We start from the raw sequence: 25,608 nt of genomic DNA, 5'->3' as shown, positions 1-25,608 counted from the left end.
AACAGAAGAATATGCAGTATATAGAAATATATAGGGGGTATCACAAAAGCAACTCCAATCTCCTGGGTCCAAATCCAAAAATCCCACGTCCTCACTGCGGCCGGTCCGCTCCCACACTCTCCCTCAGCCTCGCCAATCTTCCCTCCATCCACGCCTCGTGCCAGGCCTCAATCTTGCCTCCAAGCAGCGTGCAGTTCTCCGGCGTCAGCAACACCGTCCCTCTCGCCACCGCCGCGCCGGCCCTGAGCAGAATCTTCTCGCCAATGTGCGTCTTGCCTATCCCGATCCCGCTTATGCGCTTTAATTCCACTGCAAACACTTTCTTGCCGCGTCCATCCTGCAATACCAACCTATGCACGGCATTCGCTCCCCCTGAAGCCGCCGCACCACCAGCACGAGAAGCTTGCGTCTGTCCCGCAGTAGAAGACAATCCATCAACCTCGCCGTTCTCTTCGTCAGTCACCCGAATAACTTGTCGTCCGCGCGTCCGTTCGCCTCTCTCAATGGCCTCAAGCTCCTCGACTTGTTCCCAACGACTCAAACTCAGATTCTCAATATCGAGCACCTGAACGTGCGTGTTTTGAGAAATTGTAGATTCCTGAACGGTAGCTAAATCGATATTTGGCGGAAACACGGGCAATGAAGGGTCGACGACGGTGCCAGATGTGTTTGTCAGGTCGGAGGCGAGGAGGCGAGCTTTTGCTGTTGCGAGAAGAGACGGGATTGGCGGCGGGGGAGAGCGAGATGTGAGTGTCGTGAGGAGGGTTTGTGATGGTGGGGGGAGAGATTGGGCGAGGATGGCTCTTCGGAGCTGGGGGATGAGATCCATTGTTGTGGATTTTTGGGGGTTGGGAGTGTGTAAAGCTGGAGGTTGAAGCTATCAAGACTTCAATGTTTGGATATCAAGTAGAAGTAGAGCTCAGCTTTTTTTCCCCAGCCAAATGACGTACCTGGAGGTTTGATAGCGGCGATAAGGTTTAGGGGACCAGGGGCGCTATATTTTAGTGGCATCAGCTCCCAGCTTACAAGGCTGTGCTGCTACTGTCTTGTCACCCTGACAAAAACGTCCAGCCTCATCTGGTCTCTTCCCAACCTCCAACCTCACAAATCTCCAAACCTCACCATTTCCCTGCTTCCAATTCCCAACAATGTCCACCATCGCCTCCTCCCGCAACCCTCCCGCTCCGCTCCGCCGCACTCCCTCCGGCACCCCCACCTCCTCCGCCCGGCCCTCCTCCGATGTCTCCCGTTCCGCAGTCACGTCCCCCGTCCTGTCCGCATCTCAGCCGGCAACCGGTTCCAAGAGGTCCAATAACCGCGCTGCTCTGCGTGAATACTACAATCTCCGGGCTGCCGCTGCTTCGGCCTCATCGCCTTCAACGCCTCGCATTATCGAGGTCCCTGATTCGGAGGTTCCTGCTAGCGAGATCGACGCGCCAGACTTTAACCTCGATGAGTTCCTACAAAAGACTGTGGCCGAGAGCACATTACAGGAGCTGTTGAAGCTGTACACAAGAGTACTGGGAGAAGTAAGAGCTTTGGATGCAGAGAAGAAAGCTCTTGTGTACGACAACTACAGCAAACTCATCACAGCAACGGAGACGATTCGAAAAGTATGTATCATCAAGACCCGGCGTGTACTTCGGGTTATGAATAGGGATTTACAGCAGCTAACCAATTCAGATGCGAGCTAATATGGACCCTCTGAATCCCATGGCTACGACACTCGACCCAGCCATTGCCCACATCTATAGCCAGGCTTCTGCCATACAAGAATCAATACGAAAATCGGTACCGCCGCCGGACTCAGACGAGGGCAAAGCACGGGAAGCTCAACAACGCCGCCACCGCACGAGGCAGCTGGCCATTGAGGTTCTGGCAACTCCAGAGAGGCTACAGGCTCTTGTAAAGGAAGGCAGATTCGAGGAGGCCAGGAGACAGTGGGATATGCCGAGAAAGCTGCTGGAGGCTTGGAAACAAAAGGGATTGGGCGGGGACGACGTGCAGTCATGCATTGACGAAGGCGATGCGGTCATTGCCGTGACACGAAACAGATCACCGGCACCCGATGAGATGGTGTCAAGAGGTGGGCCGTACGGCCCATTGCATTCCAACACACCGCCTGCTCTGAAGCAATGATCGCAAGGCCTTTGTTTATATGCAACGAGTTCAATCTACCTGACGCCGTATACTACGCCCCTCAGGCCTCCTGCAAGGTACTCACATCCAGTATCTTGAACGGATCCGCGTCATACTCGCTCATGATCACTTCTGCCTTGGGCTCGGCGGCCTTGAGCAGCTTTTCCAAGCTAGGCTTCAATACCTCTCGGAGATAGCCTCTTTCTGAGTTGCTGTGGAATACTTGGATGAGGGTTCTGCCTTGCTGGATGGCTGCTAGAGCAGAGTGATGGCTCGTTTCGCCCATGACGAGTAGATCGACGTCGGCCGACTTGAGAACATCGTATCCGCTGCCTGCGCAAACACCAAAGCTGCGCACCTTGGCAGTCTTGATGTCGGAGCCGACAGGAGAGGCAATCATGATGTGTTTGAGGCCTCCAAGCTTGAGAGCTAGTCGCTTGATAATCTCCGCCAGGGACACAGGACCGCCTTCTTCGAAGTGCCCTATTCTGCCATATCCAGCGGGAGAATGCGATTCGGGGGCCGTGACGCAAGGAATGGCAACGGACGGGGTGTGTTTATGGGGTCCGGCAACGATGTCGGCGAGCCATGTATTGAGGCCCTTGGGAGCAGCATCCACGGCCGTGTGCGGGCAGTAGACGGCAACGCCAGCCTTGGCCAGCTGCAGGAGTGTAGCTTGTTGGGGATCGCTATTCGTGACGGACTTGAAGCCGGAAAAGATGAAGGGATCTGGATAAGAGACACCAGGGCCAAATTAGTAGCTAGACAACGAACGAATTGAGACAGGGCAGTAATAGCATACGGTAGCTAACAATGACACTGACGCCCTGGCCAATGGCATCCACTGCGACTTGAAATGTGAGGTCGTTTGTCACCATGACTGTCGGCTCGAGCTTCTTGGCATCGCTTTCGGAGTTGCCAACCAGCAGTCCGACATTGTCCCATTTCCGATCGGCGAGCTCTTCGGGGTATCTGTAACGAATCAATCACCAACTATCAGCTAACCATAACAGCAGCACCTTTGACTACATATATAAAGAGAAGACATGTGAAGAAGAAAAACGTGACGACAAGACAGACAACGTACAGCGTCCTCATGGAGTTGACGACGAGCTGCGTAAACTTGGACGGCTCGACCTGCCACGCGCCCCAAGCGCCCACACCATCTGCGTATTCGGCCATTGCGCCGCTATCAGGCCGTCTGTTCGAACTAGAAGTAGAAATCGTACGCCGGGGTAAAGAACGAGCCGCAAAGAACCCGAGACGAGAAAGACCCGAAACTGAAGGACGACAAGAAAAAGACGTTGATCGGAGTGCCGACGACGATAGACCTCTATCAAGACGTCTGACCAATAGCATTGAAGTTAAATCAATATTCTGATGCTCAGAAACCCACAGCAAAGAAAAACAGATGATGAAAGATGTAGAGTCTAGATTCCAAATATGTTAAATAGTAGATCCCCCCCCAAGGGTGCTTATCGATGGCTATGCAGCCCCTCCAATGAAGAACCCCGGAAGCTCAGCTAAGCTTCTTTTCTTTCTGCCCAATGAGCTCATACCGTATCAAATCTACGTGCGATACTGTTGAAACCACACTGTACACATGCCACCAACCCCCACGATCTATCTAATCAATCAGATCGCTTCTTTCTTCTTCTTCCTCTACATTTTTGTCGCAATCCTTCCTCTCTACATACCACATCTGTTCGCTCTACAATGGCCTCAATAACAGAAGCCTCCCTCCGCGAGGCCATCACCCAGCGCCTCGGCGCAATCCACGTCGAAGTCACCGACATGTCCGGTAAACGAACCAATCCCTCCACCCATATTACAAATCCCCCCAGCAAAAGCTCACAATAGATGTTGTATGCACAAACAGGTGGCTGCGGCCAAGCGTTCACGTCTCTGATCGTCTCCCCCCAATTCCAAGACCTCAAGTCCCTTAAGCGGCACCGCCTCGTCAACACGGCGCTCAAGGACGAAATCGCTGCTATCCACGCTTGGACGGCCAAGTGCCAGACACCGCAGGAATGGGAGAAGGAGAAGGATACTGCTGCGCCGTCGCTGGATGGTACGGTCGGGGGGCACGTTGAGGGGACATCACAATGAAAGAGTGAAGAGTGAAGGGGAATAAATCAGTCGAATATACCAAGGGGGGATATCGAGGATGTTGCGGGAATCGACATGGTCGTGGAAACGAGATGTGCGCCGGGATATATACATCATCGAGCAAGACGACGCCAAGGAAGATTAACCTGCCCAGGTTAAACAAACAAATATTCATGGGCAATCCACCGGGGCTGGTCAAAAAAACTTGTTTGGATAACGTCAGCGTGGAAATAGCCCTGCCGCATCAAACAAGTTTACCCCAAACGACGATACGGAGGGCAGATGTTCTAAAAATATCTTCATAACTTGTATATATATCAGAGATATCAAATATGCATCACTTATTAACTATAGTTCCCAACATAAGCCACCCCCTTACACCCCTCAATCTCGGCATCTCCCGTAAAATGCCTTTTCCCAAGCTCTTCTTCTACCATTTTAGCCCGCTCGCATCCTGCCTATCAAAGTCATTGCGCATCTACAACAAACCCAAAAGATCATCGCTATCCTTCTTAGGCTCAGAGCCACCGCCGTGCAGCTGCATCCCTGCCGGTAATGGCTGGCTTCCATTCGCAGCTCCAAAGTTGAGCCCCTCAAACCCATTCATTAAATCATTCATGCCACCAGCTGGGGCCGCGGCAGGAGCACCGCTGGCTGATGGGGCATCAAACATGCTCATCATGTCAGCCATACCACCCGTAGCTGGGCTTGCCATTCGGTCAGGGGTTCCCGCTGCGCTTGACTGCTCCTGAGAAGCCGGTGCTGCGCCGTCGAAGTCGATGTCGAGCAGGTTTTCAATGTTGCTTTGAGAGACTGAGGAAGAGCCATTGGCGGCGGCCGCGGCCACAGAGGCAGCAATGGGGTTCTCCGCGGCGTTCTGGCGCTGTTCTTGAATGGCGGCTCGCTGGATCTCGTCGGCGCCGAATCGGCCCTTGCCAACAAAGGCTTCCGGAGGCTTGTGGTATACCGATGCAAGAGTCGACAGTTCGGACAAGAGTTGCTCCAGTAGCGTGGCTGGCAGGCTTGTCATTGTTGTTGAAATGGTTGGCTTATGTGACAAAACAATGTTCTTGAGGGTTGAATATCAGTACATGCGCTCTTCTACAATAACAGGCAAATAGAAATGGGTTCTTACCTTGGCCACCTCCAGGTCTCCTGATAACAATCGCCAGTAGACGTATGCTCTGTCACGGATATCGGGGTTGTCGCTGTTGGTGGTTGCCTCCTGCAATACCTTTTGTACAAGACTCTGCGCTCCACTGGGCTTCTTCAAGAACAGCTTGACAACGGCTGTCAGAATCTGTAGTTGAGTCTATAGGTGATGTTAGTCTAGAGATCTAAAACGTAAACTGCTGCCGAAGCGTACCTGAGTAAACTCTTCTGAAAATGTGTCCACAAAGCCCTCGAGAATCTCCTCGGCATTGCTAATCTTTTCAGCGTATTCTCCCACGATCCAGATGAGTGATCCACGGGCATTGGCCTCGTCGAGTTCATCGATGTAGTCGCACAGAGAAGGAATCACTCCCTCGTAACCGGGGTACTTTCGCAGAATGTCCTTGATGACCACGACAACTTCCTGCACCACGTAGTTGACCTTTGTGGCGAGAAGGTCTTCCAGCGCCTGGACGCACTTGGCACTGGCGTCCTCAATCTTGATGGCCACCTGGCCAATGGCCTTGATGGCTCGGCGAACAAAATCCATGTCCACTTCCAATGCGTACTCCTTCAGCTCGGAAAGGAGCTGCTCGTAGTTCTTCTCGTTTGCTATCCTGACCATGATTTCCAGCTTCTGCATCTTGACGTATGGCGGATCGTTGTATTTGCAGAAGAAGACTCGCAGTTCCTTGCTGAGGATGTCGGGCTTGGCTTGGAGGAGCAGATCGATGTTTCTAAGGGCAACATATTGGACCTCGGGCTGAGACGCAACCAACGTGACTGTTGTGTCTGTGTTAGCAACGCAGCAACCCACTTGACATCTACCGAACTTGTCTTGACGACTCAGCGGCAACAAAACTTACCCAAAGGAGGCGCCATCTTCTTAAGGTATGACCGCACGAGTTCCGGGTTGATGGACTTCATGTGGATGAAGACCACCTTGACAGCGGCTAAGACCACGCTAGGGTTGACGTGCTGAAACTGTGGAATGACCCTCTCGCAAATGTGCTCCGACTCCTTGACATCGAGGGCAACATAATCCGCAAGCACGGTCAAGATGGTGATTCTACCCCATTCGGTGCATTCGTTCATGGCCATGAGCAGCTTCTTCAGCACGGCGGGAGTGACCAGCAACGCCCTCGTCTCGGGGGCCGTCTCGCTGATTTCCGCCAGCGCCTGGACCGAGTTTGCGACCACCATGGGATTCGGATCGCCAATCATCTCCTGGAGCGCCTCGATGAAGCCGTTCTCGATGCACATTGCCGGGTTCAAGTCGAAAAGCTTGGCTACGCAGATGGCGGCCGTCTTGCGCACGTAGGGCGACTCGTCTCGCAGCGTTTTCCTCAGCGGCTCCTCCATGTAGTCGACCATCTTGTCCACTCTGATGCACCCCATTGTGCGGATGGCCAGCGCTCGTACCAGCGGGTTCGGGTCTTCCGAGTCTTGCACAAACGTGTTGACGGCGAGAATGCAGAGGTCTGGGTGTGTCTTTGCGTAGTTCCTAAGGGGTCACACGCCCTCGTTAGCATTGCCATGCCGGGATCTGGTTCAAGCAAATGTCACTGCGACGCACATGAGATAGAGATAGACCAGCTTCTTCTGGTCCAGGTCGGCCGTCGCAATGTTCTTCAAGACGTCGGGGAACAAGGCGGACACATCCTTGCCCAGCGTCATGGCCATGATGGTCTTCTGGATGGACTCCTTCCGTTCGTAGGCATATTGCGAGACCAGACCAGCTCGCAGCTCAAACGTCTCTCCCTTCCGAGGCGCGGCAAAGGCGCCCCGGATGCGATTCACCGCCATCGTCGAGGAGCTTCTTGGGGGGTGGAGGGGCACGAGGATAGTCCTGAGTCTGGTGTTTCGGACGGCTGGCGGGTTACGCAGGTGTCTGTCTGCGAGTTGATTCGGCGGCCGTGAAAAGAGAGAGGATGACAAAGAAGAAGAGAATTGCTATCAGGGTGTGATAGCTAGTGGCAAAGCCTCCAGCAAAGGCTCCGTGTCGTGGCCTCTGGGAATCGTCGAGCCAATGTTGAGTCGAGGGGTTGAGAGTTGCAGCTTACAGTATGTCTGGATTCCAGGCCATCAGCTTGCTGTAGTGCAGTGCAGTGCCTCAGCGACAGCCTCCCTAACTGGGCCAATCAAAACTCCACTGAAGTCGGCGCCGAATGGCCAGATTTACGTGCCCAGTCCCGCTGAGTCATCCAACTGTCACCGAGTTTGTTAGGGATAGAAAGCAGATGTGCTATTAATGGCATCAGTAAATTACAGATTTAGGTAGACACAATAGATATCTCGATGCCTAGACTTGATATCGCATTTGGCAGAATTCAGCATTTTGGATGCCTAATGTATTCGCTCCTTATGGATCCATTACTATCAATGCTATAGTTACCTACATGGCTATATGCTATAAGGGGCTTGTCTTCAATACTCGTAATAGTACTGTAGTAGAAGCAGCAGCCAATCTCAAGCCATTCATGCAGGCGTCCGAATAAATACAAGCCAAATCCATAGTCCACATCCACATGCATCATCACAAGTTTCACTGCACTTAGTCATCCTCTTTCAAGCTCATATCATACCATATCATATCACAATTTCTCATCCTCAATCAAATACAGAGCCATCATCACCAACCAATTCAATCCCCACGGAATTAATACTGGGCACTTTAGCTCTCCATAGTAAAGCGCACGGGCCTCTTCCACCAAAAAGCCAAACTACACACACCTCAAACGCCATAAACTCAAATCTCTAGCTCCCACTTCTTCATCTCTTCGCAAGCGGGATCCCTCTCTTCCCTCTTTTGTTCCGCCAACATGGTAAATAGCCACCAAACGGAATCATCAGATTATGACCATTTACGTATCTGTCTGCTAAACCTCCATGTCGCAGGCAAGCTTTCCCAACCTTAGGAGGCTATTCATCGAGGCCCGAACAGAAGATGAAGAGAGGAACATTTCCAGAAAAGCCGTAGGTCTTCTCGCCACAAGCCATTGCTTACTTTATAGCTTTATGTGTACACATCTTTCTAATAATATATAGTTTTATCATGCTGTTTTGTTCATGGGGTCTGTTGCCGTCTTCAGTCTGATTGCGCAGAGGCTCAATGCCGGAAAATGAATCATCTCGTTATACAGCCAGCCAGTCATCAATTCAAATCAATATTCTGTTACACCAGTCTCGTCGTAGTCATTGTACAAACGGTGCCATCAATTCTGGTATCTATCGAAAATTAGAATGAAAATGAATCATTCATCTTGCTCACCATCCAATGCGTCTTCCACTTCAGCCTCTCCATTCTTCGACATTGACGACGCCGCCTTTGCTTCTTGTTTTCTCCACAAGTTGGCTAAAAACTCATTTGTGCTCGCCTCGTCAATACCCTTGTCATCTCTCTTCTTCAAGAATCGCGGGAATCGTAAACTAAGACCTCGCTCGTCGCTCACAAGCCCAATGGCCGCAGTATACACTGGGCTGAGCGTAATATCCGCAAATGCCATCTCCCATACCTCCTGTGGCTCAAACCAAACGTCTGGGCTTGGGCCGTAGTATTCTATGAAGCTCGGCTTCTGTAACTTGGTATTCTTTGGCTCGCCGCTTTCCTCCCCGTTATCGTAAAACTCCTTATTCGCTTTGTAAAAAGTGTCTGTAAAGCCCGATATGCATTTGCAGACCACCTCGAGCGTGCCACTCTCCTCATTGCGTACTGCCATCAAGATGGGCGACCACCATTTCGCTTTTCTGCCCTGCCCATGCCATCCAGCCACGGGAATCATATCTAGCGTGTCGAAACTTGAATTATAATCTTTCTTGACCTTGAGCCAGGAGTCTAGACGTTTATCTGGCTCGTACGTTGCCAAGAGCGGCTTCCTTCGAGATTTTGCTGGTTTTTCGTCACCATCGCCCTTTGTAGCATTCTTTGTCTTCCCCTTGCCTTTTGCTTGAGTCTTGGGGAGTGATAACTTTTCAGGGTCTTCCAGAGGTTGCTCAGGCTCAACTTCTACCAAGGGCAGATCAGGAATATTGTCCAGGATTTTGACCATGATGCCCTCGCATTTATTTTCCAATGCCGACTTGAAAAACTCGAGGACTACTTCAGAGTCCCCAGAGGTAGCATCTAGGCTTTTAACCCAAGTAAAATGGTGGGGTACCTCTATAAAGAGGGATCGAAGAAGCTCTCGCCTTTCTCGAAATGATCTGTCCAAAAGAGATTGTCCGTTGAGATACATCAGATCAAAAGCAAACAGACAGACATCGATTTTGATGTCTCCAATTGCAACATCTTTTCGAGCACGATTGGTCAGTGTCTGAAAATTCTTGAGCTCGCCAGTCTGTCGGTCAACAGCAACAACTTCCCCCTCCATAATAAAGCTACCGATGCCTTCTCCTCTAATCTTGGGCACCAGCTCCACAAGGTCCGGATATTTTTCTGTCATGAGCTCCAGGTGTCTGGAAAATATCGAAACCTTGCCTTTTTCGTCGCAATGGACTTGTGCGCGTTGCCCGTCATATTTATACTCACACGCAAAATCCCTTCCCTGAAGTTTTGTGAGCATCTCCGAGAGGTCTCTGGTAATGCTTCCCAGCATTGGACGCAACGGCACGTGGAGGGTCAAGCCGCACCGCAGTAGCAGCTCTTCATATACCCCAACATCGAGGAGTGCAGGAACCAAGTCGTTGTAGTTTGGGTGCCTTGCAAAACTTGCTTTGACAATCTCTTCTGCTTTGCTCCAGACTTCTGCCAACTCTTCCTTCTTTAGCTTACTTAGCTCTGTAATGTCCTTCGTACCGTACTCGGAACCTGGGGCTTTAGAAAGCGAGAATGCTCTGGATAACGCAATGAGCATGGTAGTTTTAACAGCACCAATGCGCAGCTATACACCATTAGTTACGAGTTTGATGACAAGAGTAAGTCACAACGGAGAATACACACATACTGCGAGACGGTTCGAACAATGAACCGGCTCTCTTCTCCCCCTCGCGCATCCTGCAGCAATCGATCCACGATCCGCTGCTTTATCTCACCACTTCCTTGCCCATGAGTAGTGGCAATCTTTACCAGGGATTGATAGACGCCCTTTATTGTGAGAGGCTTTGGCTTTCTCAGTGTGAAGCTCTGTTTCTTCTTTGCTTCGAACGCAACATCGCCTGGGTCTCCGTATTTGTCATAGATGGCTTTAAGAGACCGGTTATCCAGACCACATACTTGGCGGAGAGCCTTGGAAATGGCAGACCCGCCAAGCCCAAGCTCCATGGAGATGTATGGAGGCGATATAGAGTTGGTAGCCAGCCAGACCTGGAACAACGATGAGAATGATTACGCTTACAAGGTCTGGTGCCAACACTTACAGCTGGTAGAAGGCTAGAAGGATCGCCTTCTATCAAAATGCGTAGACAGTTTACAAGAGTATCGACGATTTTGATACGGCTTGTTGTTGCGCTAACAAGAACGAAGCATCTGGTAAGGAGAGCATAGGACGCATCACCGTTCTCAGGGGCCCAGTACTCTTGCAGCTCCTTTACATACTTTGACGGATCAAAAGTGAGGGGAGACTCGTCAAGTGGAATCGATATTGTTACTGTGTCATCGGCCATTCCGGCAGATTGCAGAGAAAGCGTCTTCTTGGCATCCTGCTTCTTGGGTGTCGTATCCGGAGGAGATATCTCTGAATGGCTTGCAGAAGCGGGTGTAGAATCATCTTCTGCCGTCTCTGCTACGGATCCAACATCTTTGTCCTTTAAAGTCGCATTTTGGTCTCCTGAAGGGGTATGAACTTCATTGGTGACCTCTTGATTCCATTCCGCTTGTAGCTTCCGTGCCAGTTCCTCATCGGAAAGTATAGCTGATGAGCTGCTTGGAGCACCATCTTCACCAGCTGAGGTGTTCAGTGTATCCGTCTGCTTCTGCTTGGAAAAGAAGTATTCCAGTCCCTTTGACTGGGCTGCGGGCTGTTTCTTGCCACTGTTGAGCTTCCTCTTCTTGGCCGGACTCGACATGATGTCCTGTGTCTTGTCTTGTGCAGCTCGGAACTGCTGGGGTAGCCCCTCAACGTTGTAACTCTTAGCTCAGCAACATGGAGATTTCATCTCAGAATGATGCCAACTCATAAATCATAGCAAAACGCGTCATCTCCGGACAATCACTCGCAGATCATGGTTGAAGCTCCTCCTTCACGCGAGCCTCTCATCGTCCATGACGCTGTCCAACACGACGGCACGTGACCGTGAATCCCGCTTCGGCCCCGTCCCCCCTTGCACCGCTAAGCCCCTTTGGGCCCATCGAAGCCGCACAACCAGCAACCCGCAATATGCGAAATCTTTCCCTTCCAGCCCCACCATCTCGAACTTCCAGTCGACAATCCTCCTCCCCTCACCGAATTCCAACCTCAAATCCCCCCCAAAATCCAGCCCAAGATGAACGGCGAAGATCCCGCGGAACGGCCCGACTACATCACCACCGTCATCAATGGCCTCGAGCGCTACAACCCCGAGGCCGTTGGTACGCTCGAGAGCTATCTCCAGGAGCAGTGCGACCAGAAGTTTGCCGATTGCAATGCGAACCGGACGCTGTTGAAGCTGTGAGTGGCCTTGATGTTGTGAAGTGCGGGCTTTTCCTGTTGTCTCGTGCTTTGTGCGAGAATCGCCCTGTTTTGCTTTGCCTGTCCTGCTACTATCTATCTCTCCATCTATATGATGACCGTTTTTGTAAACGTTTCCTATTACCTGAGACTGGGTCTAAACAGCCCAGTCACTTGAAGTCAACTTTAGTGGTGTCTGAAAAGATGAAGATACAGAACACTTTTGTTTATTCATTCTTGTCGCTTGTCAGCGCATAAAAGTATACAGCGATGCTAATCAAAACCCGCCCAAAAACTACAGCTACCAGCTCAACCCCGACCGCATGAAGGATGAGGTCGTCACCAACATCCTCGTCAAGGCCATGACCCAATTCCCCTCGTCCCAGTTCACCCTCGCCCTCCACCTCATCAACCCCTCCGCCGCCTCCACCGGCGAGCTCCACGAGGCAATCACCAAGCTCCGATCCCTCAACTCCCAGCTCCAGGGCGCCCAGTACGCCGACTTCTGGGCCGACCTCGACGGCGACGACCTGTGCGCCGACCTCATCGCCGACATCTCCGGCTTCGAGGACCTCGTCCGCGAGCGCATCACCACCCTCGTCTCACACGCGTTTCGCGAAATCAAGCTCTCACACATGGTCTCATGGCTCGGCTTCAATGAGGACAAGACCCGCAAATTCCTCACTGAGGTTGCTGGCTGGACTATTGACGACGACGGCAACGTCAAGATTCCTTCCAACCCTGACAACGAGGCCAAGAAGTCGGAGATTCGCGAGGACGTTAATGTCGATCAGTTCGCGAGAGTGATTAGACGGTCTTGGGAGGAAACTGTATAAATGCTGCCACACACACGGAGAGAGGGGGGAAGAAGTGAAGGGCGACAAACACGGAGAGATAGAAGGCGTTGATTAAACCAGTATTTGCTTATACAGGGAGCAGAGTGACAAATGGATATGTCGACGGAACCCGTGATGCGGAATGAAAACAAAAATCACTGGCATTATTGGTGCGGGGTCCCAAAAACTCAGGCGTTTAATAGGAAACAAACAACTGTTTAATTTAAAAAAAAAAGCGAATACAAGATCAAGTCATGTATAGAAACCGGGCTATCTGTTTGGGCATCACATCTACATTCTATTCGCGCTCTCCTATTTGATATCATAAACTCGTGAAGCTTTTTGGTAATCCTCTTACACTTTTTGTCTAACCAACCACAAGGGAACTCCCCTGAAATACCATTATTTCTCTTTTGACAGCTCTTCCCACTGAACACCTGCCCACTCCTCCAAATAACCCGCCTCTTCCACGGCAGTATGTCTCAGCGAACAATCTCTCTCGCATACACCAACGATAATCGTCCCCCACTCCATGCCATCGAGGCTCAAATCGTCCTCTTCCAGCTCCGTAATAGCATTCGGCGTCAACTGTACCTCAAACGTCCTCCGTCCACCGCAGTTAGGACATCCCGGCATCGTCCGCTTGGTCAACAGCTCGCCAACCTCATCCGTCTTAGAATACAGCAACGGAACACCACTAAACTCATACCGAATACACTGCTCCGGGTTCTGCGCCATCCGGTCGGCGAATTTCTGAAAAGTAGCATCCATAGCGGATTCGAACGCCTCGCGATCAAGAGCAGAAGGTTCCGGGGCGTCGGCGTCGGCAATGGTCACATTAGCCGGCAGTTTAGTCGATGTAGGATCGAGAGTTTCGTAGTCGGCGTCGGCAAGGTAGAGTGTCGGGTACGGTGCTGGCTGCGCAGCTTTTTCAGGCCAAGGCTCGGCAGGAGGAGGAGGACCCGTAGGCGTAGTGTTGAGTGCCAGAGTTTCGGCAAAGGTTTTGGACAGGTTTGTTGTTGAAGTAACAGCAGCCGGCGTCTCGGCGGGCTTCTCAGCCGGAGCAGCAGCAGCAGGCTTAGCAGGCTGACTTGAAAACGGGTTGGACGAAGCAGAACTGAAAGGATTGCTCGACCCAGAGCTAAAAGGATTTGCGCCGCCGCTGGAGAACGGATTCCCACCAGAAGCCCCCAAAGGTTTCGCTCCAAACAACGATTCTCCAAGGCCAGGCCCATCCTGCTTCTTTTCCTCCGGCTTGCTCTTCGCCTCGGGCTTCTTCTTCTTCTCCTCAACCTGCGCTGTCGTCGTTTCGCCACCGTCCTTCCAGACTCTCACTCCTCTCAGCGCACGAACACTGCCAGCTTTCCGCCGACATGTCGCCCTACGACAGGCGAAAACGTATAGTCGCCGCTCGTGGGACGGGAATTTCTCCGGGAGCTCGCTGTTCAGCTGCAGAAGCAGAGCCATCATGTCTTTGCAGACCTTGCATCTTGCCAGAGCTGCTGATGGTGGTTTATCTGCATCGAGCCAATCCTAAACATCCATCTCATTTAGCATACCCTCGTCTCGCAAAGCTTTGGCGCAAAGCAATTCATTGTAGAGAGCAAAAGCGACATACCGGAGTGCCTCCCAGTTTGCTTATCGTGTCCTCTTCAGCCTCCTTGGAAGCATACCCAAGAAGGACATTTGTCTCTGTGAACTCGCCGTCCGAAGAGTCGGAAGCGTAATCTGCCATTGTCGCAAAACTGCCTGCAGGCTGGAGGCTTGTGATTTTGGTTTGATGTACCTATTTCAACGATTGGTGGGGTCAAGATTTTTTTTAGGTGGAAGATAATCTGGCGGCGGGGCTTATCAGCAGTACAGGCTCTACTTAATCCAGTATCATGAAAATGACCACCTACAATGAGACAAGGAAATGGATATAAACCACAAACACGCAGCTGTATTAAAATGCAATAGTAGATAAATGGCAGTGCCTAGATGTTTTGAGCCTGTTCCGGGATGATTTTTGTCTACCACTAGTCTGAACAATAGATTCAATTCATTACATGCCTTCCTCAGGGCCGTCCATTCCCGGGCCAGGTCCTGCAGCTCTGCCCATCTGTCGAGCCTTCAACAACTCGTCGCAAAGCAGCAGGTTGGACGCAATGCCTGAGCTTGACGCAATGCAATTTCTCAAGACTCTAAACGAGTCAAACACACCTTCCAGCTCGGGATCCATCGGCTCTCCAGTCTCCAGGTTCAGGCCAACGGTCTGGCCTTCAGCATACTCGTCTTGCAGGGCAGCAACTGTGATTTGAACGTTAGTCTTACACCCTCATACTGTGAATCCGTATCTTGGTATCAACTTACGGGCATCCTGGACATCGTGTCCGGCGTTAGCAGCAAGGGTCTTGGGGATGATGAGGAGAGCATCGGCAAAAGCCTCCACACCCCACTTGGCCTTGCCCTTGACCGTCTTGGAAAAGGCATCGCTCTTGAGGTGGGCAGCACAGGCAACCTGGAAAGCACCAGCGCCGGGAACGACACTCTTGTCAACAATCATGTTGTAGACGCTTCTTAGGCCATCTCTGACAGCATCCGTAACCTGGGCAATGGTGTGCTGGTTGGGTCCCTTGATCAAGACGGTGACAGACTTGGGGTCCTTGACCTCCTCGACAAAGGTATACTTTTCCTCGCCCAGTGTCTGCTCGTAGACGAGACCAGCCCATCCGAGAACATCAGGTGTTAGGTCGTCAACGCTGTTCTGAGCAATGCCGCCGCAGATGAGCTGAAGTCGCTCCATGTTCCTTCTCTTCGCTCGTCGCAGAGCCAGGATGCCGTTCTTGGCCAGGACGTCTAGGGAGAGAGGGTCGATGCCCTTCTGGTTGATGATGGCAAAGCTCTTCGTTCCATCGTCACCGCACACCTGCTTCTTCAGCTCAACAATCTTCTTGAGCTTGGCATCGATGAACCGACGCTCACTCTCAACAAGCTTGTCTCGCTGCTCGGCGCTTGAGTAGAAGAAGCCAGAGTTGATCTCAGTCTTCTCATACTCCAAGCTGACGTTCATTGTCAGGATGTAGCAGTTCTCCAGTCTCTTGGGCATGTCGGGATGTCTGGCACCGTGGTCCAACGCCAATCCTCGGATGAGCTGCGTGTCTGAGGCGGTACGGTGCTGCATCTTCATAATCTCCACCATGTGCAGATCGGGCTTGGCAGGGGCCTGGTAGATGGCCAGCACGGCATCGACGATATCGGGGGTAAGCTTGGCTGCTAATGTCGCGTTAAGCTTCGTGGCAAGGGATGTTCGGGCAACGTTCAGCAACAGTTCGCGGTCGACCTCCTTGGCCAGCTTGAAGGAGTCCAGGAACTAGCAACAGTCAGACACAACTCGTGAAATGGCAAGCGTTTCGTCTTCACCTTGAGAGCCTCAGCCTTGGCAATCTCGAAGCCGTCAGTGATGATGCGAGGGTGGAGTCCTTCCGAGATGTATCGGTCTGCCTGCTTCAACAGCTCTCCCACCAACAGCACCACGGACGTTGTGCCATCGCCGCAGATATCGTCCTGGGCAGTCGCGGCTCGAGCAATCATGACGGCAGTCGGGTTTTGGATTTGCATTTCTCGCAGCAGGACGTTTCCATCCTTGGTAAGCTTGATCTGTTGACGGGCGAGGGTTGGTTAGGAATAGGGGGTCGGTCACTGAGGGGTAGTAAATTGGGCATCGCGTACCTGTCCGGCGCCGTCGACGAGCCTGCAACGCTGTTAGCACTGATAAGATGCCGCGAATGAAGTCTTTTGTCTTACATTTTGATCGTGCCTCGCGGTCCGAGGTTGGACTTGAGCACATCTTGCAGACCCTCGCCAGCGCTGATGTTGACCCTCAGAGCTTCACCCCTCCTCTGCACCTTTGGTTAGACGACGGCAGCTCACGAACAGCAGACAGAGGACACACGCACTCGGGACTCGGCCTTTGGGTTGAGAAGTTGTGCCGCAGACATCTTGGTATCTCTGAGCTCGCCGGATCGATTATAAATCTCGTGGGCTCCGTGGTGGCAGTATCGTGCTTTCGACAAGCTTCCCTCTGCCTGGCACCGACCCGCAATCAGAGTGGTGGGCTGGGTACTTTTTTCTGCCTTGTCCGGTCGAAGGCGGTGTGGTGGGGGTTTGACTGTCTCTCTGGGCTCTGTATTAGCAAGCCACTTCACTCACTCCGCCCAATTGCGGGCTACCCACTCTTTTAACACGGTGTATCAAATACCACTTTGATGAAGAGGGAGAAAGTTTTCCAAATCGAAGAAAAAGAACACAAATGCATATGATTAAGTAAAGAAAAATGTAATATAGACGGTGGTTAGGTACGCAATTGGTAAGAAGCCCTGGCCTTTGATCCTGGTGCCCCCCCCGCCAAAAAGTACATACAGCTCCCTATCATCAGGAGCCCCTTTTCGTCCATATATATGGTAATACCAGGCAGGACTGTACCTCCGATCCCATAGAGACGAGACAAATAGCCGCTCAAGAAAGCGTCACCGTATACCACGGCTACTGGTTCTCTTTCTTCAAAATACTACACGTCTATGCACTTATGCACTCCCTCTTGTGCTGCTTCCAGTCTTGCCTCTGACACTCTGTCGAGCAGTAGCTAATCTTCATACACCCCTTGCACTTCTTCAGCTTCAGCCCGTCCAATTGTTCCGTCTTCCCACATGTGTTACATTGCTCAGTCTCGTCAGATGATTCTTTCACCACCAACTTCTTCTCATTGATGACTGGCTCAACAAAAGGGACCGAGTACATCGGGCTGATTGCAATTCGCACCGCGTACTCTGCCGCCTTCTCCCAATAAGGCAACCCAACGAAGTCATTCGGTAGCTGTCCATTGCCACATGAGCAGAGCCATTGTTTCCCATGCTCAAAACTCAGCGGTACGGTTGCGCCGTCCTTTTTGTATTCGCAATTTGGAAGATGGTTCCAAGTACGGCATCGCTCTACTAAAGACGGTATAGTCTTTTTCCAAAGAGCCAGCTCCTCATCGTTGACTATCATCGTGCAACCTCCCATTGGATCCAGTTCGTATAGGAATGTCCTCAACGAGTCGGATTCCAACATTTTCAACGAAAAAGGGATGATGGCGGCGTCCAACACCACGGATGCCGTGTCGCCATCCAACCGTAATGCCGATACTAGAATAACTGCCTGGATACCGCCCTTTTCTGGGTGCTTGATAAAAATCAGGCCTGTTTGACTTCCTTGTACGCCAGAGGAAACCATAAACATGGTAAATAGAGATTCCTTGAAATTAACGCGCACATCTGCTGCAATTCCCGATGTATCCACTCCATCTCTAAGCTGCCTCTCCTTGACGGAGAATTGCAGAGATGTTAGTGTCGTCAACCATGACAAGCGCCCCTTTTCCTTCAAATCGATGATGGGCAAGTTATCAAGGTTGAGATGAGGCATATTAACAGCCACAGGAAGACCGCGAGGCGCAATCACAGTAGGGGAAATAAAATCTCCCAAGACCTTGCTCTGCTTCGGATCTGCCAGAGGGGCAATCACCTCGATGTATCCAGATGTACGAGCAATACGGGTTTTGCTGCCGATGCTTGTCACGGGAATTGGATATCTGAGCGGGCAGATCAACTCTTTCTTACCAAACACGACGTTGATAGTAAAGGGATCACCCTGCTGTAATTCGATAGGTGCCTTATTCTGCAACAGTTTTTGGCCCATTTTAGAGGAAATCTGCAAGTGTGCAGTTAAATATTCGATGGCCTTTTGATTCGAAGGCAATTCGGCCATCAATGTCATAGGACCCTCGCTGCCCACCTTGGCAACATCATCTTTCAATGGTTTGACGCCGCCACTCGTCACCTTGTGCGCTATTGTGCCTGGCATAAGTTTGGATACGAACACTTTCGTTGTATCTGACAATGCTGCTTCATAAACCGTACTCGACATGCCCAGCATGATGGTCATAAGAGCGGTACTAGAAGAAGCCATTGTTAGGTCTAGGCCAACCAAACTCGTTACTGGCTCCTCCACCAGCGCAGCTGTAGGCACCAAAAAGGTTGCTACCAGAGGTGATGTTCCTGACCAACAGAGCGCATCTTCTTCTATGCTCACGATTGCATCTCCCGAAGCAATGTCGCCTGTTGTCGTCACCCGGCCAAAAACAACATGAACATCATCAAACACGTCGAATCTCTTCTTAGAACCGTTGCCAGTAGACTTCAGGGTGCCTACTAAGGTGGGAACTGAGGCTGTCGGCTGAGGTTGAGGAAATAGTTTGGCAAAGGCATCTCGAGGGACAACCAAGGTGACGGCTACCATGGATGGGAGATGCTTCCATCCACTAAGAGGCCTTTGACGAGGTACCGTCGCTACGACGTCATCATTCCTTGTAGTATGGAGGGAAGAGAGAGATAGCTGGAGGCGAAAGTCTTGTGCTTGTTTCGCAGTCATGTGCAGATTTCTTTCTTCTTCTATACTCTTTAGCAAACCGCTGATCACTGCATCCCAATCAGTCTTCACTCGGCCCTGGATGACTTTGAGTAAAGCAGTGAAGCTCCCGCGATGGAAACGGGGATAGCTGTGCAGGACCCTTCCACCAGAGGGCTCATGGTGACCATCGTCCATCTCGTTTGCAAACATCTCAGAATACATCTGAAATAGAATCTCGGTGACGTCTTTGGCTTTCATGTGCAGCTTGGGTCGCTCCATGTCATAACCACCAAATTGGTCGTCACGCTTCCATGCTAGACGAACATGAAACTGAGTCTGTGTCGTATCTCCAGCTTTGCCCATCGCCGATATAAAGATCTCATCAACGTGAGATTCAGCCTTTGCATTTGTCCAGGCATGCAAAGGGGTAAGACCCAATAACAGAGATACTGTGGATGATGGGCCGTGTAGCACCTGGTCAAGAGACTGTTTCCCAGCTCTGCGGTTGTCCAGGAGCTGCTCCGTATAAAGTGTTGCCCAAGGTGTGGCTTTTAGTAGGGGTGCTGTAGATACGAGGATATTCAAGACTTCAAAGTGATCCGATAAGTTGGAAGTATCGATGGCGTCGAATTTGATCGGCGCACTACCACCACGCCCATATGATGCCTTGTCCAAGCGGAGGACTTTTGAATCCCACAGACGCCTGTACCAGTTCGCGGATGCTTCGTCGGCTGCATCAGAATATTGGAGAGTATGGCTAAATGCGAAAGCATCGGAAATGACAAGGCGGACACAGACACTGTCCTTTAAGTTTCTGAAAGCTTGAGCCCATGCAAAGAACTGTACCCTAGCTGCTGCAGCAACTTTATACTTCTCGTCATCAACATGAGGCTTCAGAGGAGAATTCGCTGGCAAATCTGTGAATGCCGTCGCGAGGTGGAAACTGAGCAAGGGGTCATTGCCATAGTGGAAAAGTTCCCAGTCGGAGAGCAGGCCAACCAGCATAGGATTCGGTATCCTGGCAGTTTTCCCTTGAATCATTGCGACTCCCGTTTTCCAGTAGTGTTGGAAGTTTTCGGGCAAGGCAAACTTGGATGTAAGAGCGAGGGGAGCAGCTGATCGCATCCCTGTTAGAATCATAGAGCCCTCCTCTATGACTCCCTTAGATAGGCCGAGGCTCGTTGATAGCTTGGTAGCTTGCTTGCTTCTGTCATCTTTTTCTGCTGCGCCAAGAATGCGCTGAAGGGAGTCGCGAACATCACGCAGGGTATCCTCATCGCAAATTTTGATGACTGAGCCAAACGGGCTAGTGGTGAAAGAGTCGAGCGATTCCAGCATGGGAATGATTGACTTGACATGCCGGACAAGCCGCTCTACGGTCTGTTCGTCCAAGTACATGTGGTAGTATATGTCCCAGACTGCCTCGCTGTTGATGACTTCTCCATTGGCCAATATCATGGTCAGCAGGACTAGGTTCCGTGCTGTTGAATGGTTAGGATAATTTATTCATAAAACACAATCTATGCGGGATGCTGGCATTTTCAAACTCACCAATGATATTTTCGTCGATATCACAGCATGTAAAGTCCAGTTTTCTGCCAGCTAAAAGACGAAGAAACTGTCAGACCAGATGAAACTTAGTCCACATAGAAAAAGTAATGTTTGAGCTCACGAAGTCCTTGCTGCACATAGGAAGTGTACAAAACATTCCTCAAATCACCGCAACCAAGTGAAAGTAAGCTGGCATCCTGGCCATGGGGGATGCTTCGTGCCAAATTCGTCGCTGGCGTGTTCCCGATGGCATACAGCCATCGATATCGGTAGGCATTAGTAGGCGTCAACATTTTTGAAAGATCAATGCATCACCGGCAAAAGTAAAATAAATGCTAAATATGAGAGGTTAATGAAATATCAAAGAGCAAACAGCGTCAACATCTACTGATCAAAGCATCTGGCAGAAAGTGAAGCTGGCGGAAAGAAAAGAGAATTGAGGGCGGGGAGGTCCAAGTGTGTGTACTGTGAGAAATAGGGTAGCAGCTAAAAGGCACCTGAGCAGCCTTATCTGCCAGAATCTGTCCAACTGGCGAGACGTCATTAGCATCACACCGCCGGCAGAAAAAAACCAAACATGTCCTGCTTTTAATTTGATTATTGGACGTACGACAGCACGACGCCCCAATCATCTTCCATCAGATGCAGCCACGAATTCTCTTTTTCGCGATGCGGTGAAGGAGATAGTTCATCTCTTCTCACTCGAGCGGCGATCAGCAAGTTGCCTATGGACTGGCTGCGGACAAGAAGATTGGATGAACAATGGCAGAGGCGTGTAACATTGAATCAACATCACGGGGAACACATCACAGAGGCAGTCGCTATAGTTCCACAATATCCAGGCTCATTCGTACTCTAGTGTCCCTAGGTAAATATCCTCAAAACTCCGAACAAATAGCCAAAGAGGGACCCGGTGCCGGATTCCCGTGGAGGAGCCTCGTTTCCAAGCATCAAACGCGTTGTAACATGACAGCATATCCAGACAAAGGAAAAAATACAATCCCCCAATTTTAATCCCCAAACCCATTCCACCCCCGTATTGTACAATTGAACTGACACCATAGTTCCAACATGGCCAGCCGTGGTTCTTACACAGCAAATAAAGGCCAACGGGGTGTCGCAAGAAACCTTATAACGCAAGGAAAAGAAGATAAAATTATCCCGATCATTAGACCCGGTTCAGATTAGGGCGTCATCGTAATATCGACTCGACATATATAAGACAAGTTCAGAATATATCATGGCGCAAGTAGGTATATTCGACGCATTTGAGCATCTCATCAAAAGTAGTAGCCGTTGTCGTTGAGCATGCTGACGGCTACACCGTTGAACTCGTCGAATTTGGGCATCATCATCAGACTCTGGTCACGATCCAGCGGGATGAAGCTGTCGTCGTTTGTGAACTGGCGAAGTAGATCGTCTTCCTGTTCGCTGATGCTCAGGGGCAAAGGTGCGCCCATGGTTGTCAAGCCCATCATCATACCGCCGGCAGGGAAGCTGACGACTTCATCCGCTGTTGTTGATGTGGCGGGATCCAGCTCGAAAAAATGAGAGGGCGGCGATGACGATGACTGAGAGAGACCGGGCGGCGTGTTGTAGTGGCCTGGTGTGCTCTTTCCGGGAGAAGAAGGATGTGAAGCCCTCTCCATGATTGCTTCCGGGGATACATATGAGTGCACACTGGCTTCTGAAGTTGAAGGAGATGCGACGACGGTGCTGTTGACTGGTGGATTGGGTAGGCTGGGCATCGGGGCCGACGAGACCGAGCGCGGTGGTTCAGCTTCACGTTCGATTTCAATATCCAGCACCTCATCCAGCACATCGAGTTCATATCCGGGAGAGCCAACGTTGGAGATGTCCGAATAGCCCGAAAACGAAGAGATGGAGCTGATGGACATGTTTTTCTTCCTGGTCTTTGCGGATTTCTCAAGTCGCGCGTCCAATTCCGGACGGTTCTTCTTAGGTCGTCCTCGCTTCACGCTCTTCCTCACAATGCCATCAAAGGCGCCGACGCACATGCCTCGCTGACGGTGTCTCGTGAGAGCATCATGTCGCGCAAACTTGTTGCCGCAGTCGCAAGGGTACGGCTTGATTCCGGTGTGAATCTTGGCGTGTCTCTTGAGATCGTGCTGCCGAACAAAGCACTTCATGCAGGCCGGGCACTGGTACTGGCGGTCGTTGAGATGTGTCTGGACGTGGGACTTGATGTTCTCTTTGCGGCCAAACTGTTTCCCGCAGTCCTCGAACAGACAAGTCCACTTGCCGTCCGTCGTCTCGGGTCCCTGGATGAACTGGGCAATCTCTTCGACAGTGACCCCTGTCTCGGTTCGCGTCTCATCGATATTGATATCGGCGATGCTGGCCGCGCTCGCGATGCTGGCCGCTGACTCGGTGCGACGATGGCGATTAGGGCGATCGGCAGGAGAATTCTGCGCGCCGTAGCTGTGATTGAGCCGAGGCTGCGGCGGCTGAGCAGTATAACCGCTGCCAGCTACGGGCATCATCTGTGATCCTTCTAGCTTTGTCATTGGGTGAGGCATCCAATTATCAGCAGAAACATTGTCAATGCGCCCTGGTAACTTAGCTGATTCATACTTCATATTGTTCATGTTCATATAGTGCGATGTCTGCATGGGTATAGCGTTCAAGGGCTTGTCGCTTGGAAAGGCGCTTGGGCAGGTTGTGCCTGTAGCAGCTGAGAGGCTCGGCTCGGCTTGCTGTCGCATTTCATCAAACATGTGCGTACGGATACCAAAGGCAAAATTGCTCCAGTGACAAACGGTGAAGTTGGTGAAGAATGAATGGATTCCAGATCCAAGTTCAAGGGCCAGCTGAGCTGCAGTAATGGTTCCCAGGAGCTCAAGTATGGGATGGGATGCCGTCGCCACGGCAACGCGCCAGCGCAAACGTCTCCACCAATAGCCCGCGTCTATCAGGCTAGATGTGGCAGCTTAAAACAACCGGGCAATATTGAGACAAGTCCAGGAACAAAGAAAAGAGCTGCTGTGTGGCGATGCCGTCCGTGTTGACTCCCGTGGTCCGCAGTTGGGCCAAGGATGGATGAGTTGTCCGCCCGTTACTGGCTTTCCCATGCTCATGTCCATGTCGCTACTCCATATCTCCATGTACACATCTCTCGCTTACTCTATGAACGTGAGATTGATGCAGGTGAACTACAGCATTACTTCTTATGAAAATTCGAGAAAATCATATACTGGAACATGACTCTGGCATACCCGTACGAGTACTTTACAGCATCTAGTCTATGACGGCGGCGATAGATTGATTCCCCTTAGCAGGAGACTTCGAGGGACGCCATGTTTCACGTCGAGATCGATATCTTACCTAGGTGGTAGCCAGAGTGTCTGTGTTTTCACACCCATGCATCTCTTGGAAGTACAAGTACAAGCGCAAGACATGGATATCTCCCAAGGCTGTGCCAAGCAAGCACCAGTTGCTTCCTCAGCGCTTGTTTCGTGACCGAGCACATGCAATCCGCCCGCACTATCTGCTCTAGACAAAGTACCGGTACCTCGTACTCGGTGTTTTCTCATCAAAACGGCCCTATGACTACCTTGATAGCAGCTGACGCGCACCATGGCAACGCAGATTGCGCCCATAACATTGGATGCGATCGTGCTAAGCGCTATGGCTTTTTATAGTAATATTTATCGACGTCACCAAGGCTGCCCGAAGCGGAAATTACTCGCCGGGCAATCTCGCTCCAGGGCTTGGTGTCCTCAGCAATAACAAACAAGCTGAGGCCAATCAATGGGCCAAGTTAAATGAGGGCCGACTCGTGAGCAGGAAAAAGTACCAGACGCAGACATGAGTACAGTAGTGCCGCGGCTGAGGGAGTAAATATTATCATTGAGCAGGCCACTAAGACGACGTAGCGGCCATCCATCTTGGGGGGACCATCAACATTACTGCATTAGAACAAGATGAAGACGGCATCTAGACGCCATTCGGGCGGGACGGGAGCGAAGTGGCTGGCTGGAACACGCCACTGTTGAGCCACTGCCGGCTCGTGGATTGGACTGACAGATGGAAGGGGACCAGCTACTGCACATGCAAGATGCTGATGATACGATACGATGCATTCCATCCTGGGGTGTCTTCCCCGCTTGCTCACGTCGGAAAGCCTTGCCTGGGCGACGGACCAAGGAGTATGTACCCAGCTAGTAGGACGGCTAACTGCTGCTACGACATGGCACCGCTCCCAACGAGCTGGTACATCCATACCTTGATATGGAGTGCAGAATACCGTATGGAGAATAGAGAAGTGCTGCTAGAGCATACAGTAGCATCAATAGGTAGGGCGATGGTGCCCATGTTGCTGCATTCTAGCTGCAGGCCTCACCTACATGAAAAAATGGAGTATCCCGGTCTTTGAGCTAGGTCTAGCTACCTGACATGGAGCTTGACTGCGGCATCTCGCGGGAAGAAGACAAGATGCGATGACTCCACAAAGCTTGAATGATGTTTAAGATACAGTAGTATGAAGTCATGGAGAGACAAGCAGCAGGCGACAGATGGAAAAGAAACCAGACTCGTATCATTCGACGGTTGACCAGGAGAGTACGCATTGGGAAACTTGGAGAGCAGCGTCCAACATGTACTCAGATGGTATTGCAGAATGAGACACAGCACCAAATAGTTGATTGCGTTTGGTTAGAAGTTAATCAGAGACAGTATGAGTGCGATTCATAGATCTTAGACATTGACCGCCCTTCCTAGCCAGCCCTTTAATGGCGAGAGGATCATTCACCGTCTTCACCGTCTTCACCCTCATCAACCGCCAGCTAGAC

The 25,608-nt window shown here is 51.2% G+C and overlaps 12 protein-coding genes across 12 annotated transcripts; 4 read left to right on the top strand and 8 right to left on the bottom strand.

Annotated features, from left to right (window-relative positions):
* Positions 1 to 91: 91 nt before the first annotated feature.
* On the bottom strand, positions 92 to 829 carry M431DRAFT_82753 (hypothetical protein; the record flags this gene model as incomplete). Its single annotated transcript, XM_024923209.1, has 1 exon — positions 92 to 829. The coding sequence occupies one exon, from the start codon at positions 827 to 829 to the stop codon at positions 92 to 94; it is 738 nt and encodes a 245-aa protein (XP_024775169.1).
* A 319-nt stretch (positions 830 to 1,148) lies between these two features.
* Positions 1,149 to 2,139, top strand: M431DRAFT_113462 (hypothetical protein; the record flags this gene model as incomplete). The annotated part of the gene is made up of 2 exons (XM_024911876.1): positions 1,149 to 1,613; positions 1,684 to 2,139. 2 exons carry the CDS (start codon positions 1,149 to 1,151, stop codon positions 2,137 to 2,139), a joined length of 921 nt encoding a protein of 306 aa, XP_024775168.1.
* Positions 2,140 to 2,200: 61 nt separating this feature from the next.
* On the bottom strand, positions 2,201 to 3,321 carry M431DRAFT_83173 (hypothetical protein; the record flags this gene model as incomplete). Its single annotated transcript, XM_024923278.1, has 3 exons — positions 2,201 to 2,868; positions 2,942 to 3,111; positions 3,227 to 3,321. 3 exons carry the CDS (start codon positions 3,319 to 3,321, stop codon positions 2,201 to 2,203), a joined length of 933 nt encoding a protein of 310 aa, XP_024775167.1.
* A 534-nt stretch (positions 3,322 to 3,855) lies between these two features.
* M431DRAFT_83512 (hypothetical protein) lies at positions 3,856 to 4,248 on the top strand (the record flags this gene model as incomplete). The annotated part of the gene is made up of 2 exons (XM_024923316.1): positions 3,856 to 3,940; positions 4,019 to 4,248. 2 exons carry the CDS (start codon positions 3,856 to 3,858, stop codon positions 4,246 to 4,248), a joined length of 315 nt encoding a protein of 104 aa, XP_024775166.1.
* Positions 4,249 to 4,726: 478 nt separating this feature from the next.
* M431DRAFT_481018 (hypothetical protein) lies at positions 4,727 to 7,206 on the bottom strand (the record flags this gene model as incomplete). Its single annotated transcript, XM_024915925.1, has 5 exons — positions 4,727 to 5,317; positions 5,384 to 5,560; positions 5,615 to 6,183; positions 6,267 to 6,904; positions 6,977 to 7,206. The coding sequence occupies 5 exons, from the start codon at positions 7,204 to 7,206 to the stop codon at positions 4,727 to 4,729; spliced, it is 2,205 nt and encodes a 734-aa protein (XP_024775165.1).
* A 792-nt stretch (positions 7,207 to 7,998) lies between these two features.
* Positions 7,999 to 8,560, top strand: M431DRAFT_507157 (hypothetical protein). Its single transcript, XM_024918920.1, has 3 exons — positions 7,999 to 8,225; positions 8,299 to 8,376; positions 8,449 to 8,560. Exons 1-3 carry the CDS (start codon positions 8,223 to 8,225, stop codon positions 8,524 to 8,526), a joined length of 159 nt encoding a protein of 52 aa, XP_024775164.1. The 5' UTR covers positions 7,999 to 8,222; the 3' UTR covers positions 8,527 to 8,560.
* Positions 8,449 to 11,554, bottom strand: M431DRAFT_519107 (hypothetical protein). Its single transcript, XM_024920382.1, has 3 exons — positions 10,756 to 11,554; positions 10,340 to 10,702; positions 8,449 to 10,280 (listed from the first exon to the last, which is right to left on the bottom strand). Exons 1-3 carry the CDS (start codon positions 11,401 to 11,403, stop codon positions 8,655 to 8,657), a joined length of 2,637 nt encoding a protein of 878 aa, XP_024775163.1. The 5' UTR covers positions 11,404 to 11,554; the 3' UTR covers positions 8,449 to 8,654.
* A 356-nt stretch (positions 11,555 to 11,910) lies between these two features.
* M431DRAFT_507155 (hypothetical protein) lies at positions 11,911 to 13,028 on the top strand. The gene has a single exon (XM_024918919.1). It carries the CDS (start codon positions 12,308 to 12,310, stop codon positions 12,818 to 12,820), a length of 513 nt encoding a protein of 170 aa, XP_024775162.1. The 5' UTR covers positions 11,911 to 12,307; the 3' UTR covers positions 12,821 to 13,028.
* A 194-nt stretch (positions 13,029 to 13,222) lies between these two features.
* Positions 13,223 to 14,555, bottom strand: M431DRAFT_481015 (hypothetical protein; the record flags this gene model as incomplete). The annotated part of the gene is made up of 2 exons (XM_024915924.1): positions 13,223 to 14,353; positions 14,439 to 14,555. 2 exons carry the CDS (start codon positions 14,553 to 14,555, stop codon positions 13,223 to 13,225), a joined length of 1,248 nt encoding a protein of 415 aa, XP_024775161.1.
* Positions 14,556 to 14,743: 188 nt separating this feature from the next.
* Positions 14,744 to 16,969, bottom strand: M431DRAFT_140719 (hypothetical protein). Its single transcript, XM_024912616.1, has 6 exons — positions 16,759 to 16,969; positions 16,607 to 16,701; positions 16,532 to 16,553; positions 16,223 to 16,459; positions 15,173 to 16,172; positions 14,744 to 15,109 (listed from the first exon to the last, which is right to left on the bottom strand). Exons 1-6 carry the CDS (start codon positions 16,798 to 16,800, stop codon positions 14,865 to 14,867), a joined length of 1,641 nt encoding a protein of 546 aa, XP_024775160.1. The 5' UTR covers positions 16,801 to 16,969; the 3' UTR covers positions 14,744 to 14,864.
* A 408-nt stretch (positions 16,970 to 17,377) lies between these two features.
* On the bottom strand, positions 17,378 to 21,090 carry M431DRAFT_82439 (hypothetical protein; the record flags this gene model as incomplete). Its single annotated transcript, XM_024923169.1, has 2 exons — positions 17,378 to 20,727; positions 20,919 to 21,090. The coding sequence occupies 2 exons, from the start codon at positions 21,088 to 21,090 to the stop codon at positions 17,378 to 17,380; spliced, it is 3,522 nt and encodes a 1,173-aa protein (XP_024775159.1).
* A 987-nt stretch (positions 21,091 to 22,077) lies between these two features.
* M431DRAFT_481012 (hypothetical protein) lies at positions 22,078 to 24,417 on the bottom strand (the record flags this gene model as incomplete). Its single annotated transcript, XM_024915923.1, has 2 exons — positions 22,078 to 23,734; positions 24,143 to 24,417. The coding sequence occupies 2 exons, from the start codon at positions 24,415 to 24,417 to the stop codon at positions 22,078 to 22,080; spliced, it is 1,932 nt and encodes a 643-aa protein (XP_024775158.1).
* Between the last annotated feature and the right edge of the window lie 1,191 nt (positions 24,418 to 25,608).

The sequence above is a fragment of the Trichoderma harzianum genome, assembly GCF_003025095.1.
Source record: "Trichoderma harzianum CBS 226.95 unplaced genomic scaffold M431scaffold_5, whole genome shotgun sequence".
In the NCBI taxonomy this organism is placed as follows: Eukaryota; Fungi; Ascomycota; class Sordariomycetes; order Hypocreales; family Hypocreaceae; genus Trichoderma; species Trichoderma harzianum.
This window is presented reverse-complemented; position numbering and strand designations above follow the sequence as displayed.